At 36.1% G+C, this 19,807-nt stretch overlaps 1 protein-coding gene across 16 annotated transcripts in view; it reads left to right on the top strand.

Annotated features, from left to right (window-relative positions):
• The window catches only part of EYA4 (EYA transcriptional coactivator and phosphatase 4), a 207,862-nt gene that overhangs the window by 151,556 nt on the left and 36,499 nt on the right, over positions 1-19,807 (top strand). For 11 of the 16 annotated variants that reach the window (XM_075203199.1, XM_075203209.1, XM_075203207.1 and 8 more), the window contains 5 exons: positions 2,577-2,719; positions 2,818-2,961; positions 3,352-3,431; positions 5,338-5,518; positions 11,964-12,100. In XM_075203199.1, coding sequence (XP_075059300.1) covers positions 2,577-2,719; positions 2,818-2,961; positions 3,352-3,431; positions 5,338-5,518; positions 11,964-12,100 — 685 coding nt within the window. The remainder of the gene's footprint in view (positions 1-2,576; positions 2,720-2,817; positions 2,962-3,351; positions 3,432-5,337; positions 5,519-11,963; positions 12,101-19,807) is intronic. The other 5 variants (XM_075203214.1, XM_075203211.1, XM_075203202.1 and 2 more) reach the window with 1 other exon arrangement.

Here is a 19,807-nt window from a genome sequence, read left to right as displayed (position 1 = left end):
TATTTCCAGTGGTGAAAAAATCAACCACTTTATTAGTCAATTCAAGTTCTGCAATGGTCTCATAGTGAAGTGCTCAACCTTCGGACAGTTATGCATACCTTTGATTTACGTTGGCAGCCTAGCTACTACAGAAAGCGTATATATAACCGCACAGACCTATTGTATTCTTAAAAACAGTATTTAGGAGAATTCCGAAAAGAAGAACTATCTATTTACAGCAGTTAAATTTACAGATGATTTAATGCTCTTAATATTATAATAAGCATGATATAGTTACATAATTGAAAGTCGGAAAAAAAAAACACAGGTCCAGCAAGTTAAACCCTCCAGAAATTCTAATCGTGTTGATCCAGAGGAAGGCCAAAAAAACTTTGTTTCACCTCAGGGGGAAAAAAAAAATGTTTGATTCCAAATATTCCTTAGAGCAATCACCCTAAATTACACCAAAAACAAACAACCAAACCTTTTTTAAATGATGTTGGTGAATTTGCTATCACCACCTTGTGTGGAGAGGAAATCCACAGATTAACTGCCCTTACAGTAAAGAGCCCCTTCCAATATAATGGCGAAACCTTCTTTTTTCCCTTCACAACTGATGACCATCTGTCCTCTATTCATTCCTAGGTATTCAAAGTTCCTACATATCTTATATGTCCTTATAAATTTTATATTACAGTAATACACTTATCTTTTCTCAGGAGCTTGTTAAGATTACCTCATTTTAATCACTCTTACATCTTTTCCTGCTGCTGACATAAATATCATTGCTGCCTATGCTGAAATTAATGTAATCTTCCCAGTGCAGTAATGTTGGTAGGGACAAAAATGCAAGAAGATAGTGAATGAATGGTTTTCATGCACTTTTATTTTGCCTATTCTGTATTTAACATTCCCACATATCACACATTTCAATATAGAGTTTAAAGTATTTTATACCAACATCATCTTCAGAGGACATTTCTCATGCCTGTGTTTCATATGGTATGGGATGCAACTAAACGTGTAAAGTGTTAAGAAATGTTGTCTCACTGAAGCCTACAAAAGAATGTTGGTCAAAATAGGCTGTGATGGGCAATACAAAATAAAAAACTAAACGACTGCAGTTTTTTTTGCTTTTTTACCTTTTATTGTTTTGTTACGATACCCTTCTTTTTTAGTATCTTTCTTAGAACTATTTAAAGGCTGAATTTTTTTTTTTTTTACCTGAGTCATAGATTATGATTAAATTATGAATTTTTCTTAGCCATATAAATAGTATTAAAAATAGTCTTGATGATTAAGTTCAACATTTTACAGTTTTTATTTATAAATAACCCTGTGTGGCTAGCTAATTTTAGAGTGCTTTAAAATGTTGCTTTATATAGGATATTTAAAACGTATAGTCCCACCTGTTAAATGTTATACGCAAATATTTGTGATAAAAAGACATGAGAAACAACAAAGAGGCCAGTTAACAATGGGTTTATTTCTACACAGTATACATAGATTTTTATAATCCTTTCTCAGCTCTATTATTGGATTATAATAATATGTACTAGTCCAACTTGTTACTGATAGTAATTGTGCAGTTACATACATTCCCACATCTTGTTGTGTTAAGAATCGTTCAAATGGATTGCACCACTGAACCCTTCATTTTTTTCCTTTTCCATTTTAAAGAACAGTTGAATATTACACCATTTATTTACAATTGTCTGCGGAGGATTAACTAGACTTTCTCTTCCTTGAAAACTTTCTAAGAGCTATGCTTCCCCAGTATTAAGGGTCATTTACAAGTGCACGGTGCAAAGCTATGGAAACTAAAGCTGTTTTTTTCCTCTGTCGTAATTTCACATGACTGGTTTTGTCTTTGGTATTATACTACTTCTTTATATGCTGTGGATATTTACATGAGCTAGGAGATAGGGCACAATATAAAAGGCCTTGATTTTAATACTAGCTTTAGATGGCATTACACATTAATTTAAAAGTAAACTTTCTGAAGCAGACGACCGAGACTCACATGAAGGAGCCTGGGAGGAAGACCTGGGTGGACCCCTAGATAATGAAGACTGGGAGGAAATAAGAACTATTACAGCCTCCAGTTCAATTTGCATAAAATTAAATGAAAATGCATATAAACTCTTGTATCGTTGGTATTTGGTGCCAACCAAATTGCATAAAATCTTCCCGGACTTGCTGGAGAGGATGTGTGATGGAGGGTTCCTTCCTCCTTATATGGTGGCATTGTCCTAAGCTCACTTCGGAACTTTGCATCACAATTATTACAAACTGACATCCCCTTCTCCCCCAGGTACTTCCTCCTTCCCCTTGGAATTCCATCTGCCACTAAACACCAAACGTACATGTTTAGAAACATAGTCTCTGCTGCCCTATACCAAATTGCCACTGATTGGAAGCAATTTGTTGTTCAACTAGTTTCTTTAATATTTTAACAACTACCATTGTTCCAGAACATTGAATAATCATGTAAATCTGAAGGAAATAGGAACTAAAGCAATTAGCAAAGAAAGTGTACAGTATATACTGTAGTTAAAATTAATTGAAAGGTGATTTGAATTTGTTTTTGACATTAGGCCCTATCCACACATTCTCTCAACACCAGCTGCACAGACTATGTCAGCCTATGCTGGGCAGACCCAGTACTCCGGAATGCAGCAACCCACCGTTTACACAGCATACTCACAAACTGGGCAGCCTTACAGTTTACCAACATACGGTATGTTTTTCTTTTTCATTATGCTGCTTATTTTCATTGTGTACTCTTCATTCTTTAAGTAAACTCTGCCAAGAAACAATTGTATCTATCTCATGCAGATCTGGGAGTAATGCTTCCAGGTATCAAGACAGAAAGTGGTCTCCCACAAACACAGTCTCCACTGCAGAGTGGTTGCCTAAGCTACAGTCCAGGATTTTCCACACCTCAGCCAGGCCAAACCCCATACTCCTATCAAATGCCAGGTACATAAACAATATGTGTAGTAAAAATATGTTTGCAACTTCAACTTAAAGGCTAATTCCACCCACAACTACACATCTGTTAATGTCTCTTAAGGTTCGAGCAGGAGATTCTCAATTCTGCTTTGGTGGTCCTTGCTTGGGGTTGTCTAAACACTTCACCAGTGAATTTTCGCTGATATAAATTGGAAGTTCACAGGTGAGGTGCTTTAACAACCGAAACAAGACCCGCTCCAGTAGCAGAGAAGATCTCCTGCTCAGGACATTGAACGTAATGCACAACCTGCCAAGTATGGTATGTTCATTTGCTGCTGCATTCCTGAATAAGTTGACATTATTCTTGAAGCTGTTATTTTACCTATAGTAAATAACAAACATATTTTCCTTTCCCAGGTTCTAGTTTTACCCCATCGTCTAGTATTTATGCAAATAACTCAGTCACCAATTCAACCAACTTTAGTAATCCTCAGCAGGTAAGAAAGACATTATTGAGTATGTTGATCATTTTTAAGTTAAATGTAAAATTAGATCCATGTATTAGATTAGATAATGTGGATGTGAGCTTGGTCACCTGAGTGGGCTCAACATGCTATTTACACAACCTGGCAAATGTCCACATTCCATGGTTTGTGTCAAATTTATATGCTTCATATGTATGTTTAGGACTCTAACTGTTCTGAAACATCAAACTAGGAAAACACTTGAACTTAACTTTTAGGGCTCGTGTACACCAGTGATTGTTGTGTGAGTGCAGTGTAACCAGCTCTGCAAATGTGTCAAACCAATGAAAACGTTCCAATGGTACACACAAACATTTAGTGTGAACGCTGGGTGGGCATGGATGCAGCACGTCCTTTTGTCTTGTGTTCATAGTTTGTCTAGTGATCACAGTGAATGCTTATTTGTAGTGCGGACATTTTTTTACTATAAAGGCACTTTTTTAGTTTTATATGCTAAATAGAATTAAATGGATCTATTTTCATTAGTGTAACATTTTCATTGGCAAGAACTAGAATTGTCCAGGGGGATACTGAAGGCAGGATTATGTTCTTTACACCTTAAGGTTTGCATACATTTCTATGCAATATATGAAATTGAATGTATAATTAGGATTACCGGCACAAAAATAATTTTAACAATCTTTCAACGTTTTATCCCTAACATTACTATGTGCGAAGGTTGATTTATTAAAAGTATTTCTATTTAATAGTGGGAGCCTCTGGATACTCATCGTTATGCCCCTATAACAGTTGCTTGGGTTGCTCTGGCTGTGGTCACGCCCCTGGTTGGATAGAATACTGAGTTCTTCTAGGTGTGATATATGCAGCTTAGCGTTCAGTGTTTTATTTTTCCCAGAATTCCTCCCTATTGACTCTATGATTTCTATTGTCTGTTGATAGGGTTTCTAGTTTGAATGCAGTGACAGGTTATATACTCTTAATCAAAGTAATTATAATAAAAATGACTGCTGCTTTATGATCTAAAGCATAATTATAAAAACAATTTTTAGAGTATGCACTTGTTAGAATGTAATCATGATTATGATTAGAATGTAATCACATTTTCTCACCAGATTTAGGGCTTCACACTATTTGACAAAGCATGAAGATGCCTATTTATTATGTGCAGTTCTATTCATTTTTATCCCCACCTTTTGATGACGAAAGATGGGGTGCTGATCAATAAAAAATGCTTTATAATTAAAATAAAGCCTTTTTTCCAATTTTTGCTTAAACAAAGTTCATTTTATTGTATTTTTTGACATTTTTCAGTGCAATTTTATTTTTTTATATTTTTGTTCTCCTTGTTTTACATTCTGTATATTGCACTGGTGAACGTTTTTTTATAGTAAATTGCGATAAAAAATATTTTCTTTTGCTGCGATAAGCAAATCTTCCTTAACACTGGCACTACATAAATAAACCCTATAATCTTTAATTATCCTTTATACAAAACAATATTGAGTATTATGTCATTGATATGTGTTCTGATGTGAGTGGTTTGTTTTCAGCTGACAAACCTGCATTTGGTAATATTATAAATGATATGCATCTGGAAAAAATATACAAAAAGAGTGTAAAGAAAGAAAAGGCAAACAGTGTGCCTTTTATAATTCCTTGTGGGCACCTGTGGAAATTGGTTTCAGGAATGTGCTGTAATGACAGCCCTACAGCAGAACATTCAACACGAATAAGATGTTAAGACCAAGCATTTTGTAAGCGATTTTCTTTGGTTAAGTGTTAATTCAACGTTAAATCTACCTGAAGTAACAGGATACTGGCGTCAACTTAGTGTTAAGAGCTAATTAATCCTTTCTCCTGCCAAATCTCAAATAATCATTTTACTACTTCACTTAATAAATTGTTCCTACTGTTCCAGGATTATCCTTCTTACACAGCTTTTGGCCAAAACCAATATGCACAGTATTACTCAGCATCAACATATTCAGCCTACATGACCCCAAATAACACAGTGGATGGCACCTCATCATCATCAACGTATCAGTTACAGGACTCACTTTCAGGCTTAACTAACCAACCAGGTACAGATCTTCATTCAGGTAAAATGGAGAAGGACTATTTTATGATTCTTTTTATTGTTCTTGCAAATGTATTCAGTGATTTACCTTTATATATAAATAAAACTGCTAATGTGTGATAATTCAGATATTGATTCATTTTGTCTTCTTCAACCCTTAAGATCCATTATGATGGTTGCACAAATTTTCTAAATAGGTTATTTAAGGCAAGTCTGTGGAGCTAATTTAAGTAAAGATGGGCAAGACAAACACAACCTACTCACAATACCCACAATATTGTAATGCATGTATATTTATTTATTGGCTCCTCTTGTGAATGTAAAAAGAAAATGCAAAAAAAATCTATGTTCCCTAACACTATATTGAGTCAAGTGAATGATCTTCTAGCTCAAGTGAGAAAACAATGGGTTTAGTGATTTACATTCTGGCCGGAAATGATTCAAGTCACATCACAGCCTATTTTCTTAAATAACACCTTGGGGGAAATGTATCAAGCTGCGACTTTTCTGGTGATTCAAAATCGCTGCAAATGGCCAACAATGTGCATTTCAAAACCACCAGATGTATTATTATGTGGTTTGAGGGGGGAGGGTCCAAGCTCAAATCACCAGCGATGTGTGACAATTTGCATGCTGGCTACAAGTGTGCACTTTAAATGGTGTCGCCTTTACTCAGCATCATGTTAAATAGCGCAAATGTCCTTTCTTTTTGTATTCACTTTATGGAAATGGCATATTTTCATAGGTCAAAATGTATAAAGATGTAAGAATATAGCTAGGTGTTGCTAAAACATATATGTGTCCTGCTTTACATGCATATAGAGATACATTGTACATAGTCAGTGAATCTATTATTAGACAAAGCATTGATGGTATAATAATTTCTGGCTTTAGCATCTTTACAGCAGATTGTACAATATTGATGTTGCTGAAAATATAAAAATGTATAATTCCCTGAGCGATTTTTCCCCTCAAAAATGCTATGTAGATGATGTGTATCAATGTGTACCATTGGCAACAGCCAATAAGAGACTTACTGTATTTTTTACTTTAAGTTTGTATTAGAATTGTATTGTAAAAGCAAATTGTAGCTTCTATATTTAATGCAGAAATTAAGTAAGTTGTAGTAGAGTGCCCGATCCTCTGCGGTAGATAGAAAAAGGCAAGATATATACATATATATATATATATATATATATATATATATATAAAATATATATATATATATATATATATATATATATATATATATATATATATATATATATATATACACACACACACACACAGTGGATGAAGTGTAGACTTAGCAGTGGCAGTATGTAAAATGTAAGTGAATGGATAGCTTTACAATGAAAGCAGTAGAAGATGTGTCGGAGTGGCGTATCAATGTATACCAGCTCACTTCGACCACTGTATGTGTATATATATATATATATATATATATATATATATATATACAGGTATGCAGCACCTTTATTCTGTAGTGTTTTAAAATCAAAAACCTTAAAATGCAACTGATTTTTATGTACAGGTTTTTCACAACAAAGTGCCAAAACTTTAAGCTATATGAATGGTTTCTCAGTGTTCCAAAATATTATCCATACTTGCCCCAGTTTATATGGCTGGAAATCTTAAACTTGAAATGTTTAGTCTTCCACAATATATATAGACCTTCTCCTTGTTTTACATTCTGTATATTGCACTAATAGGAATTGTTATTTCATACAAGTTATAACCCCATCCCCTAAAGTATCTATCTTATTTGTACATAACCTTGTAAATTAGTGTGAGGTTTAGAGAATCTGACCTGCCATTGTCTAGATTCCTTGTGGACTGCTTTTAGAACCTATTTTGCTGTAACTAATAATATGACAGTGAGTTTTAAAACCTCTGTTGTAAATATCTTACAATGAAAGAAAGTCAAACTCACATTAAACCAGTGTAGGTGATTGATTAACACCCTCTTGTTCTGAAAAGGTTAATGCAAATCAACATTATGAGAACCAGACAGTTAAAAGTCCAGTTGTTCAAAATCCATGCAGTGCTGACTTATGCAATTCTAAAATAGATGCATACCTTGCGTTCAACAGGACAGCTGCTCATTCTGAATTAGAGATTAGCTTAATGAAATAAAGTTGGTTCTGAAGGAAGAAATAGTGAAGTGAAGGGCAAAGCAGTTGAGGTTCACTTACAAAGCGCTTGGGCAGAACCCCAAGACCATTAGTGTTGTTTAGACCTGAAATAGATGTACATCATGAATCTATGTTACTGATTATAACTGATTAATAAATATTTATCTACCCAATAAAGCCTTTGTGTTAAATTGTATGATTCCAAACAATAATTTCAGAACAAAGTTACAACTGAATATAAAAGTGTCACCCACGGCATCCATCAACATGAACCAATAGAGAAATAGTACTGCAGAGAGATGTACTTATCTCTGTGTTGCACCATCTTTGCTGTTCACAAGGACCACAGTAATATAAGCCATTGGACAAATAGCGCTGTGAAGCCCATTTATTTCTATGCTGCTTCATCTCTGCAGCTGACACAGACAGCACTAATATAAGTACGTCAGAGGAGACCGCAAGAAAAATGTGGTGGCATATTTTACTCATGGAAACCTCTGAGCCTGTTCTCTGTGTTGGTATCAGAGACCATATAGCATGGGTTTAAATGGCACAAGACAATTCCTCTCTTCTTCAAGAGGACCTATTACTTTAGAGCCAATGACGAGTGTATAAAAAAGAGTTTTTCTATACTTACCTTTGAAGGCTGCTTTGCTTGAACATGGCAAGGAAGCCGTGTCATATAAGGCTATCCTCTTTCACATTTTGCTAAACTGCAGAACTTAATTGCAGTCATGTAATTAGGCTTTAAGGTTGTTCTTGCATGCATATGAACAGGCAGCAATTTGATCAAGCCCAAAAGGCAGTTCAAGCTCTTTCATAAATGTCCTCTTAAGCCTCAGAGTTTCCAGTCATCTTAGTGAATTAATAAGGTGCATTTGTATAAATGTTTGTTTTGTCAATAGAATCAATAGAATGGGTTCCTTATGAGGAGATGGCTCATGTTACAAATACCCTACATGCAATGAAATTGTTGAGCTACCCCAAAACTTTTGTTTCTTGCTCGGTCAAAGTACTGTAAATTTCAAATGGATTTGTTCACTTGCACTGAACTGTGCATATGGTTTTGTGCGTTTAGGAATTGGAAATAATATTTTATTAAAAGTAGTTGTCAATGACAACTGGGGTGGTGTTAAAAATTATGTATTTTGCCAGGTACTTAAGACCTCTGTGTAAAAGTATGAGAGTTTATTGCATTGAATAGAAGACCATAGCAGATAATGCAGAATGCTCTCGAGCTTAAATATCCTGAACAAATGACCGCTAAACTAAAGTTACTAGATGCCTCCAATTTTCTCCCTGAAGAAGTCTCTGAGAAAATCGTTCTCTTCCTGTTGATGGTGCACCATTCACCTGATCCTTCCAATCACCAGTGACTGGTGAAAACAGAATCACAGCCATAGTATTCAACACATCTCCTCTTGGTATGATCGCACTGTTGTGCATTGATTGTAAAGTAATCAGAGTTCCTCTATCTGCCCATGATCCTTGTAATGAATTGCCCTGTTGTTAGACACCATATTACTCAGCGGTCGAAGTGGAAATTTAGAAGTGACTGTATGAAAAATCTTATGGGAATGTAAGTGAATGTAATTTGATAGTTTTACAATGAAAGCAGTAGGAGACATTGGCGGTATGGCATAACACCATCTACACCCCACTTCCACCACTGATCTTACTTTATAAAGCCAGGTGTCCTTAGGTAAGACCAGGCACTAAGCAACATGGCAACAAAATAAAAACCGCTTTACCACTCTTTAGTCACTCCACCATGTTGCTACTAAATATGTTCCAGAATCATTTTTAGCTATGACTACCACTAGTTTATAGTGTTGGACACTTAGGTAACTAAACGAATATGAGAGTTTCCTCAAGTTTTTTTTCATGTAGGCTCATCAGGAAACCTTTTAATGACTAACTAAATCCATAGATATTACAAGCTTTCATAATACAAAGGGTCCTTCTTCAGGTTTAGTTTAGTTCCCTGAAAGCTGAAGCAAATGTTGAAGAAAATGGCATTTTCTGGTTATGTTTTCCCAATTAAATGTTTCTGCCTGCATAAATAATTTCTCTAGGAAGGTTCTGTTCAAACCAGTGGTCTGCAATGCGTTGTTAAGCAGTATCACAACAGAAATGGTACAGAACAGCTGCCTCTTCTATAGTGCCCTTTTGGCTTGTAATAATTTGATTTTTTTCCAACAGCCCAAGAAGCAGATGTGGTAAAGTGTGATCAGTATAAGTTTGAAAACTATAAAGAAAAAATGATGCCAGAAGTGGTCAAAGGGATTGTAAAAATCTTGGAGTCTTGATTATAGGAGAGGAAATGGATTTATGTACAGCTGGGGAATACAAAAATCGGAGATTCTGCCATTCAGAAAAGCACAAAGGTTATTGTAAATTTCTTAAGCCAATGGCTATGTGCTCCTCAAAAAAATCCCATTAAAAATTGCTCCTGGTTCCTTTCTATTTCTGTATATAAGGACGGATTTTCTAATTTTTCCCACATGCCATTTTAAAAGTGAAACTGGGATTTGCATGCAACAACGTCATGTTTGTTTTTAAATAGGATGCTGTGCAGTGTTTCCCTCAAATTCATTGAGGCACATTTAAAGTCCACTGTGCAGTTGTAAAACGCTATTGTGCTGCAGAACAGGACCAAAATAGCATTTTATTATGGGAGAAAACATGTATAAACAATGTGAATGATTCCTAGCATACAGTAAATGTACATTTGTTGGGTGTAGTGTCTGGTATGTTTTGATTAGCACATAGAAACAAACTGTAAAATGGTTATATGCCAAGTGTCCATATGCAACTGCGCAGGACATAAACTGTTGCTAAAAATGCAGAAATGTTCTTATATTTAAGAATGATTAAAATATATAGAATTAAAAACATTTATACTAATGTGCTATTTCTAGGTGATATTAAAGTCTACTGTATTTCATTGTACTTTTCTACTCAACCAGAATGTCCGGGAGGCTCCTGAATTCCGTACAGGCTCCCTCCCGGATCCAGGTGTAGGCTGGGCTTAATAACGCAATTCTCGTCATCAGGCCCAGACTTCCCGCTGTGCGCTGCCATGAATCGTGGCCACAGTGACGCGGATATCCCGAACGGGAGCTTTTAAAGGTTGTCAAATATGTATTTTATGGGCTGCAACAATATTCATACAAATGCAACTTATTATTTCACTAGAATTGACTGAAATCTCTGAGGCTTGAAGCACTGTTTATAAAAACTGTGAAGGAAAGGTTGTGTTATCTATAGCAACCGATTAGATGTTTGCTTTCATTTTCTAATATGTAGTGGGGATATTTACCTTATCCAATCACATTTTCTACACAGGTACCTGGACCTTTCTGTTGTAATTTTACAGTTTGTTTTAACCGTATTACAAAAAAATTATTAATAAAAAGTAAAACTAAAGATGACGCAGTCATTTTCTTACATTTTTGGTATCAGAAATTAGCATTAATTAGACAAATCAAATATAAACAATTTATTACAAAAAGATAAAAAGGCAAAAAAAAACCTAAATGGCATGACAACCTTTTCTTTTTGGGGGGGAGTTATTATAGAGATGAGTAAAATATTCAAAACTGTTCCATGAACTATTTCACATTTGGCCGCAACATTTTGCTTGTTTACTAGGTTTAATTTGGCCTTAAGTATTCCCAGTTCTACCCCAACCACATCACACAGGAGGATGAATGACCATTTTTGTCCCAAATCTACTCATAGATTATAAAATCTTGAATTTGAGTGAATTTACAAACACAGTGCGAAATGGCCATTTTGCAGAATAGCGAAGCAAAAGCGTAAATTGAAGATTGTATTGCCGGAACATCACATGATTTCGCTTATATCTACTTTCAACCTACAAGTTAGAGACCCATCAGTTTTATATCCACATAATTGTTGCAGTAGTCAAGACATACATAAAACTGCTGTTACAGCTACAATTTTTATACTTTGTGGCTAGTTGCTATGGATTTGCGGCATCGCTTTATGCTCAGTGCTACAAAAGTGTGAATTTGTATAGTGAGTCGGTCCGGTCTGGATTATATGTACAGAAAATCATTGCTAGCACAACGGTCTTAAAATAAATATTACAAATGTATTCATCGTCAAACATTATTGACCATTAAAAAGCAAGTTAAAACCAAATCAATTACATTGCACCTCTGCAATATATACATGATTACTAACAATTCAACTAAGATTTATAATGTTAAAGTTAAATATGTCGACTTATCACTAATGTTGTAGAGATTTAGCAGGCAACACTGCAGTATTATTCTTTTCCCCAATATGTGCTTGTATTTTCAGGGGATTTTGACACAGTGCAGAGTCCCTCAACACCTATCAAAGATCTTGATGACAGGACGTGTAGAAGTGCTGGGTCAAAGTCTCGGGGAAGAGGCAGAAAAAATAATCCTTCACCTCCACCTGACAGCGATTTGGAAGTAAGATCTCATTTATTAATGCACTGGAATTTATGTCCCTTGTGAAGTTGCAGAAAGTTGCTTTGTTTGAACAGAGGTGTATGCATATAGCTGTCAAGCAACTGTCCCAGATCAGTTATTTCAGCGTGTATTCAGTATATTTGCTCTCTGGCTCAAGAATAAGGAATAGCTTATTTTTTAGTTGTAGATATTTATTTTTATAGACTGTTGTTGCCAGCATTTACAAAATTCCAAGTACAGTTTCAGCTATGAAGATTCAGAGCTGGCTGCTTTCCCGGGTACTATTGAATATGGATTTACACGTGCAATTGAGTAGTTTGGTATTAGAGATTTAGAGAAATCCTAAAAATACCAAATAACAACTGTGTTTTTTATTGAACATAGGATTTTGCTTGAAAGTCAGGGACTTAGTGTATGCTTGTGCTTATGATAAACTGCACAGTCCATTTCATGCAGAGTACCTCTTCTCTATTTTATGTTCTGCATATCTTCTTATGGAAGAAGACATTGCTATATTTTTGAATAAATAAAAGCTTAAGAAGCAGCAATTTTATAATGAAGGCCTATTATCCAGCAAAAGAATTGTCTCAGGTAGCATACATTGTTTTAAGATTATTTATTCTCACTAGATCAACCTAAAACACCAAACATATTTAGTGGTTTGTCTAGTTGAGCCCAAGGGGTAATTATAAAAATGGTTTTATATACACAGAGACATTACACAAGCAACAAGCAAAAACAATCATCCACACATCTGTATTTTCTATGGTGGTCTCCACTTCTAACTCCTACATCTGGGAACAGATCTGTGGTAGTTTAAATAGTGTCTCACCTATCTGTGCATTCCACATCCTAATTCCTACACCTACCTACACTTTAATTTACTGTATTCTAAGTAGTGAAGGCCAGTCAAGGTCTACCCCTTGTTGTTATTTCCAGACCCTCCTGATTGACAGCAAAATGTATTTCTTATTCATTTACCAATTCAATTGGTTGACTGAATCTGAACCTCTGCACTACCAGTAGCCTATTAGGAACTAACAGGGCTCTCACTTTCCCCATTTCTGGGAAACAAGGACAGCACAGTGACTTAGTGGTTAACACTTCTGCCTTACAGCACTGGGGTCATGAGTTTGATTCCTGGCCATGGCCTTATCTGTGGGGAGTTTGTATGTTCTCCCTGTGTTTGCGTGGGTTTCCTCTGGGCGCTTCGGTTTCCTCCCATACTCCAAAGACATACTAGTAGGCTGCTATTATCTTAGTCTGTGTGTGTATGTTAGGGAATTTAGACTAGCTCAATTGGGGCAGGGACTGATATGAATAAGTTCTTTGTACAGCGCTGCGGAATTAGTGGCGCTATATAAATTAATGATGATGACCACCATCTGCTCACTTATGGAAGCACAATATTTTCAATCCACTACTACTAAAAGCTGAAATAGTAAGCAAGAATTGGTCAGCAATGGTTTGCTCAGTCTATAACCATTCTTCCTCTCGTTATCACCATTTGTCTGAACTTGGTGGTCTCTCATACAACAACAATCTGACTAGACAAGAAAGTTCTCTTACTATTAAAGGCTTGTGTCAAAGTCTCTTGACCAGGTCAGGTTTAGCTGTTGCTCTGTCTCCAGGTCTGTATTTAGCATATAGAATATTTTATTTCTAGCATATACTAGATAAATGATGGCTATAATCTGACTGGTTGTTGTGGCCTCATTAAATTTGCTCCATATGCATATAAGCTGATGCTAAAACTGTAAGAAAAACCATGCAGAGCTATACACTGTTTACAATGCTGTAAGAGCAATCATTGAAATTAAAATTGTTTTATGTTGGGGCTGATTTTAATGAAGTGTCATTGCAGCATAATAATAATTGCTTACTGCTGCATTTTGCACATTGCTGATTCAATTATGAAGAGCCAACTTAAAAGCCTACTGTGAGTGAAAAGTTAATGCATCCCTTATACATTTTTTATCACTAAATGTATAACAGATTGAAACGTCTGGATACGTTTTACAGATAACAATGTATGAAATTATTATTTGTTTGTAGAATCACAGTATGGCCCACTCTGACTGTGGCCGTGGGAGGATGCTTTGGTAACTTAAATAACTATTTGGGGAGTAGCTATGCACAAATAAAACAATGAGTGGTGAAAAGGAGCTCAATCCTATATCCCATACAGCTGCATGTTCTTACTGTTAAGTCACATGGAAGGAAAGGGTTGCCAAGAGGCATAATGGGACTTAGTAAACAGAGCGCTAAGGGAGCAGTTCCACTCATTAGCCAACTGTGAGAAAATTTGCCAAAACTGTTCTCAAATCACTTCACAAGAAACATGACATTAAAATACTTGTTTTATTACAATATACTTTGGGAAACTTTTGGAAGTTTCTTAAAAATTATTTATAAAAGCTCATTCTCATTGATTACTATAAAAGTTAAATATATCAGTAGTATGGGCAATTTAATTTTTGTTTAATTTAATTTATTTATTAATATATCCTACAATATCTCAGCTATATCGAAGATATATGTTTATCAAAATGAAAACCTGCTCAGCTTGGGTTTATGCAACATATACATGAGAATTTGTTTTATGAAGAGCTTTGACACTTAAAAGGAGATATCTTGACCACATGAAATGTTTATCTCAGTGAACAAATGTCATGCATCTCGGCATTTTGAGTGGTCGAAGAGGAACACTTGAGGTGGTTATGTGCTAAAGCAAACACTATTTTTAACACTCAGTACCCTAAAATAGTATTGGAACCCAATGTAGTCTATGCACTAAAGCAGATGCATTCTTAGACAGTTAATACACCTTAGAGCAGATTCCTCAAGAATTTCTTTCCTCTAAAGGCTGCAATATTTAAATGAAAACACTCTTATGTAGATATAATAAAAGACCAAGAGTTAGCTAGATTTAGAATAAATTATCACTGCATTTGTAGGCCATGTGAACACTGTACCACTGTATATCATATGCTCAGTGCTTGCTTTTGCCAATCTAATGCCCAGTTCGATTTTGATTACGGCCCCCCTTATCCCCCTTATCCCACTAGTGGGGAGTAGTGGATATTGCTGAAGGGGTCAGTGAAGAGACTGCAGACAAGACCGGGAAGTTGCCACTGAAATTAGTTGAACTGAACACAGAGAACAATAAAATTAAATTAACTTTTAGATAAAAGTAAGTCGGTTTTCTCTATTTTACTCCTCATATGTCATATGTTCAGAAGAGCTCGACAAATATTTTAGGATCTAGGAGTCAGTATAAAAATTTAGAAGCAAATTTTAAAACTTTTTTATGCTATGAGCTAATAAATAGCAGACACTACATATAGCTCGCACCCACTTTACACATGACTCACCCATCCCTGTTAAAGACATTAAACCTCCTTCAATCCACATTATAACCCTTCTCTTTCTTCTTCTATATGCACTTTAATGGTCTTCTTCAATTCACTCCTCTGTTCCCCCTTCAAATCCATTTTTTATGCTCTCCCCACTCAACCACCCCATTCACCCACACCTCAGAATCATTAGTACTCATACAATCTCTCTCACTATTCCATTGTCCACGTCATCCTTCTCTGCTCATACTTCCCCTGTTAACATGTCCACTTCATCTTTATCACTATCTTGACCACCATCATCATGGCCATAATCCTGCCCCATCACCATAGGCAAACCAAAGGGGGTTTCCTAGTGCCTGGAAACCCCCTCCCAGCCTGGGGCACTGTATACTTGAGGTGGCTGGACCCTGCGCTCGGGACCAGCCACTTTTCAGCTTGTGTGCAGATCTTTTCTGTCTGCACTGCTGACAGCCATGCCCCCCCCCCCTGTGCCAAGCACTGTCTAAAATTATAGCTACGCCCCCATGCATCTGGTCACGCCCACTGGCAGTGTGGCGTGAAAACCCCTCTCTACAAATCCTGCGTTTGCCCCTGATCACCTACCATTATTAGGCATAGTAGTTCACCCCCTCTATGGGTCTCACACCCGCTTCCACAGATCTCTACCCACCTTCCCTCTATGTTTTTTTTTAACCACCCCATGGGCACACACAGGATTTTTAGAGGGGAGTTTCCAAATGCTTGATTTTGGAAACAGGCAAAATAAATTCCTAGTGTAAAAAGAGGAAGGTAAAACATAGAATACTTGTCAGTGCTTCTGAAGTGAATAAATAAGATGGCATAGAAGGGAGGCAAAGGGATGGTATCTAATCGCTGCTTCCTAGGGTAGTGATTTCAATCATGTAGCATTTAATTAGCTCACACTAAGTGCACTTCTATAATTAGATATTATTTATGTTGAAAATTTGGGTAAAATTGGACACACACATGTAAGCAAAAAAAATGTTCTACCTACTTAAAACATTAAAAGTGCCCTTATATTAGTTACAAAAACACTTTTACATGATTAATTGAAATATGATGTAATCATATTATTTATTGTTCACAAGTACATTTAGTACATTTAACTAATACATTATTCATGTATTTAAATTAGATAGATATAAAGTGCAAATTAAATAGATCCACAGTCTCAATTTATAGTGAAGACAACACTCACCTTATCTCTGTTCATCTATCCTAATAAGAATTAGATATACAAATATTATAGCAACAGGTTTATTTTTCCCCCCGACAGTGGCTTAAAATCCAATTTCACATCTGGAATACTACAAGAAAATGTCCACCAATAGTCTGCATTCAGGACAATTGCATTTATTATCATTGGATGTATTTTCACCACTAGCAGTTATTCAATTTCTAGTTCAAAAATGGGAACAGATATTGTCAAACAAAGGGATGGATATATTTACTAAGCAGCAGTTCTGATGAACTGCCCATCTCAGTGCTTTTATTAAATTTGGCTTTTGTTTGATTGGCTTTGTCTTTAATTTTATTAAAGACAAAGCCAATCAGGCACCATCTGTTGCAACTCAATGAAAGGGAGCTATGTGGTAGGAAGCCCTCACCGATGAGCAAGAGACATAAGAATGCCCAACTGGAGTTTGCAAAAGACACCTGAACAAGACAAATTTTTTCTAACAGAATTGGGTAGAGGAAGGGAGCTGAGGGAAGCCCAGCAAGAGCAGGTCATGCTCCTTGGGAGATGTGGCAAGTCCCATCATGATGTGGTCACGCCCCCATGTAGTGTGAACACTCCCCCTTCTTATGCATTTACGCTGTACCGATTCCCAAACTGAAAATTTGGGAGTTATATAATTGGACACCTGTCCATCACTTTGTTTCTCTCACACCCCATCATCTATGCTCCATAATGCTTCACTCTCTTCCACCTCCCTTACTCTTACCTTGCAAGACCGACATGCTAGGCAGTGTTCCAACAGCTCCGCTCTACTAAGCTTTGCAGCCATTAACTAATAATGTGATGCTTAAAGAAAAACTAAAAGCAAAAAGTGGTTCTACAGATCGCCGGAGAGGGATCTTCAGATCCCTCCCAGCAGGCTGAACTGTGCACATGCGTACCCGATTGTGAAGATATCAGGCTAGAACCCAGAAGTTCCTTCTTTCACCAATACAATAAGCAAGCAGCGAAAAGAAGAGTGAATGTGGACAGCCTATTATTGAATGCGCTTTCCCGGCATGATTGTAATGGTAAATTGCTTCATTAAGTAATGTGTAATTTCTGCAAGTAATGGTGATAACAGATGTTACTTAACATGGCAAAAATATGGAGAAGATTAAATAGGAACCTAAGTAAACTTTAATAATGTATACATTATTGCTGTCCTAAAATTACTGTAGTTAAACAAAACCTTGGACAACAGTATATCAAAAACAAATGTAAAGGCCAAGTTAAGCCATTATTATATGATTATAGTGTATATCAAAGAGCTAGCAGATAATGAGACAAAACAGTTGGTATACACAGTACACTGTTTAATAAAAGTAATAATAATTAAATCTAAAATAGGCTGCATGCCTCCTAATACTTCAACTTGCACCAGTGCTAGACAGCCTCGACTGGTGCCTCTAAATGGAGGGAGGGATGTAAAAAACAGCATGCCCCCCTCCCCGGTAGTAGTCATTTTCGCGATGACTACATCTCCGACATTACTTTAAACGACTCCAAAATTTCGATGCTTACAATCTACACATATTGTAAAGACCCACTTACCACAAAAAAGACAGCTAACATATCGACAGGTGTGCTAAAATGTGCGACATCACAAAATGCTGGATTCGAGTGACTTAACATAGTGACAGAGGGATTGCCGGTTTTAAAGCTGCAATGCCAGGACCCGGCGGATAGATAATCTAAAAAACTCTAAGGTTTAGAGTTAGAATTAGGGTTAGCTTTAGGGTTCGGGTTAGGGATAAGGTTAGGGTTAGCATTTGGGTTTGAGTTCGGGTCCTGGTATATGGCTTTAAAACCAGCAATCTCTCTGTCGCTATGTTAAGAGACATGAATCCTCACTGCCAATATTTTGTGCTGTCGTAAATTTTAGCAAACCTGTCGGATATTTTAGCTCGCCTTTTTGTGGTAGTTCTCTCTTTACAACGTGTGTAGATTGTAAGCTTTGGAATTTTCGAGTCATTTAAAGTAATGTAGGCAATGTACTTGTCGGAAAAACGTACAAATTCCCCCCTCCCATAGGCTACCAGCCCCACGCTCCAGTGCACTGGATATCTCTCTGACCCCTGGGCTTTGGAGGACTGGGGTAATTAACAAGATTGGGTGTTGACAAAAGCAGCAAGCTCTGTTTGCACTTATGGTACATGATCTGTCAGTTTTTTGAATGTCCGTAATGAATTTCTACTCCCGCTTATATATTTCATATGCATTATAGTCAGAGAAATCAAATTAAACCTTTAGGCATCTGATTATGGCACAGTTGACAACATTTTAAAGTAAATTCCAAGAAAACTTCTGCTGAGCACAGCATGAGCAGTACTGTCTAAGTGCACCTTGCAAGTTCACCTTGCTGTAAAATATGTTTACTTAACTTGGTTACAGTACATTTAAAAATATTAATTTATGAAACGTAAAAAAAATCTGAATAGATAGTGATAGTAATAATGTATTTTATCAGTGTTGATCTGAGTATTTAATTCATCTAGAGTTGAGTGATTTTGCAAAAATTATGTTTTGCGGCGGAACAGGCCGTTTGACAGATATTCTGATGCAATCTTCGAGTTCTGTTTTTGCCTCACCTGTATGGCAAGGTGAGATATACTCAATTCATGCTACTCTGTGGTGTCATTGGGATAGGGGCTGGTAATACTAAATTCACTAGTATATTATGCTGAAATTTGCAACCAAATAGAGAAAGAGGCGAATATTTCACAGAATTTATTTTGATTTTTAAAATTTAGCTTCTCTCTAGACTACCTTTGAAGATATGTTTTCTCTGCTCTCTCCCTTGTGTAGAACCTTATATTGCAGTCTTCTGCTAAATTGCATTCCTTTTTCTCATGTCTTATATCACAACCCACAGAATAATCTAAATTTAGCTGATATTATTTTGAACAATTATATATTTTAAATTTAAAGCTGGATGCTCCCTCACTAATATTTCCTATAGACCACATGCATCCTCGTTGTTAGTTCTCTTCTTAAAACTTTGAGACTTTCAGACTATACCATTTATTGTCTCTGTTTATGTTTAAAGTTGACATCAATATAATTTTAAAACTGATCTTTGAAATATCTGTCTCATTCCACGTTTTC

The sequence above is a fragment of the Mixophyes fleayi genome, chromosome 3 (genome assembly GCF_038048845.1).
Source record: "Mixophyes fleayi isolate aMixFle1 chromosome 3, aMixFle1.hap1, whole genome shotgun sequence".
Classification (NCBI taxonomy): Eukaryota; Metazoa; Chordata; class Amphibia; order Anura; family Limnodynastidae; genus Mixophyes; species Mixophyes fleayi.
Note: the sequence above shows the minus strand (reverse complement) of the source record. Positions and strands in the feature narration are given on the sequence as shown.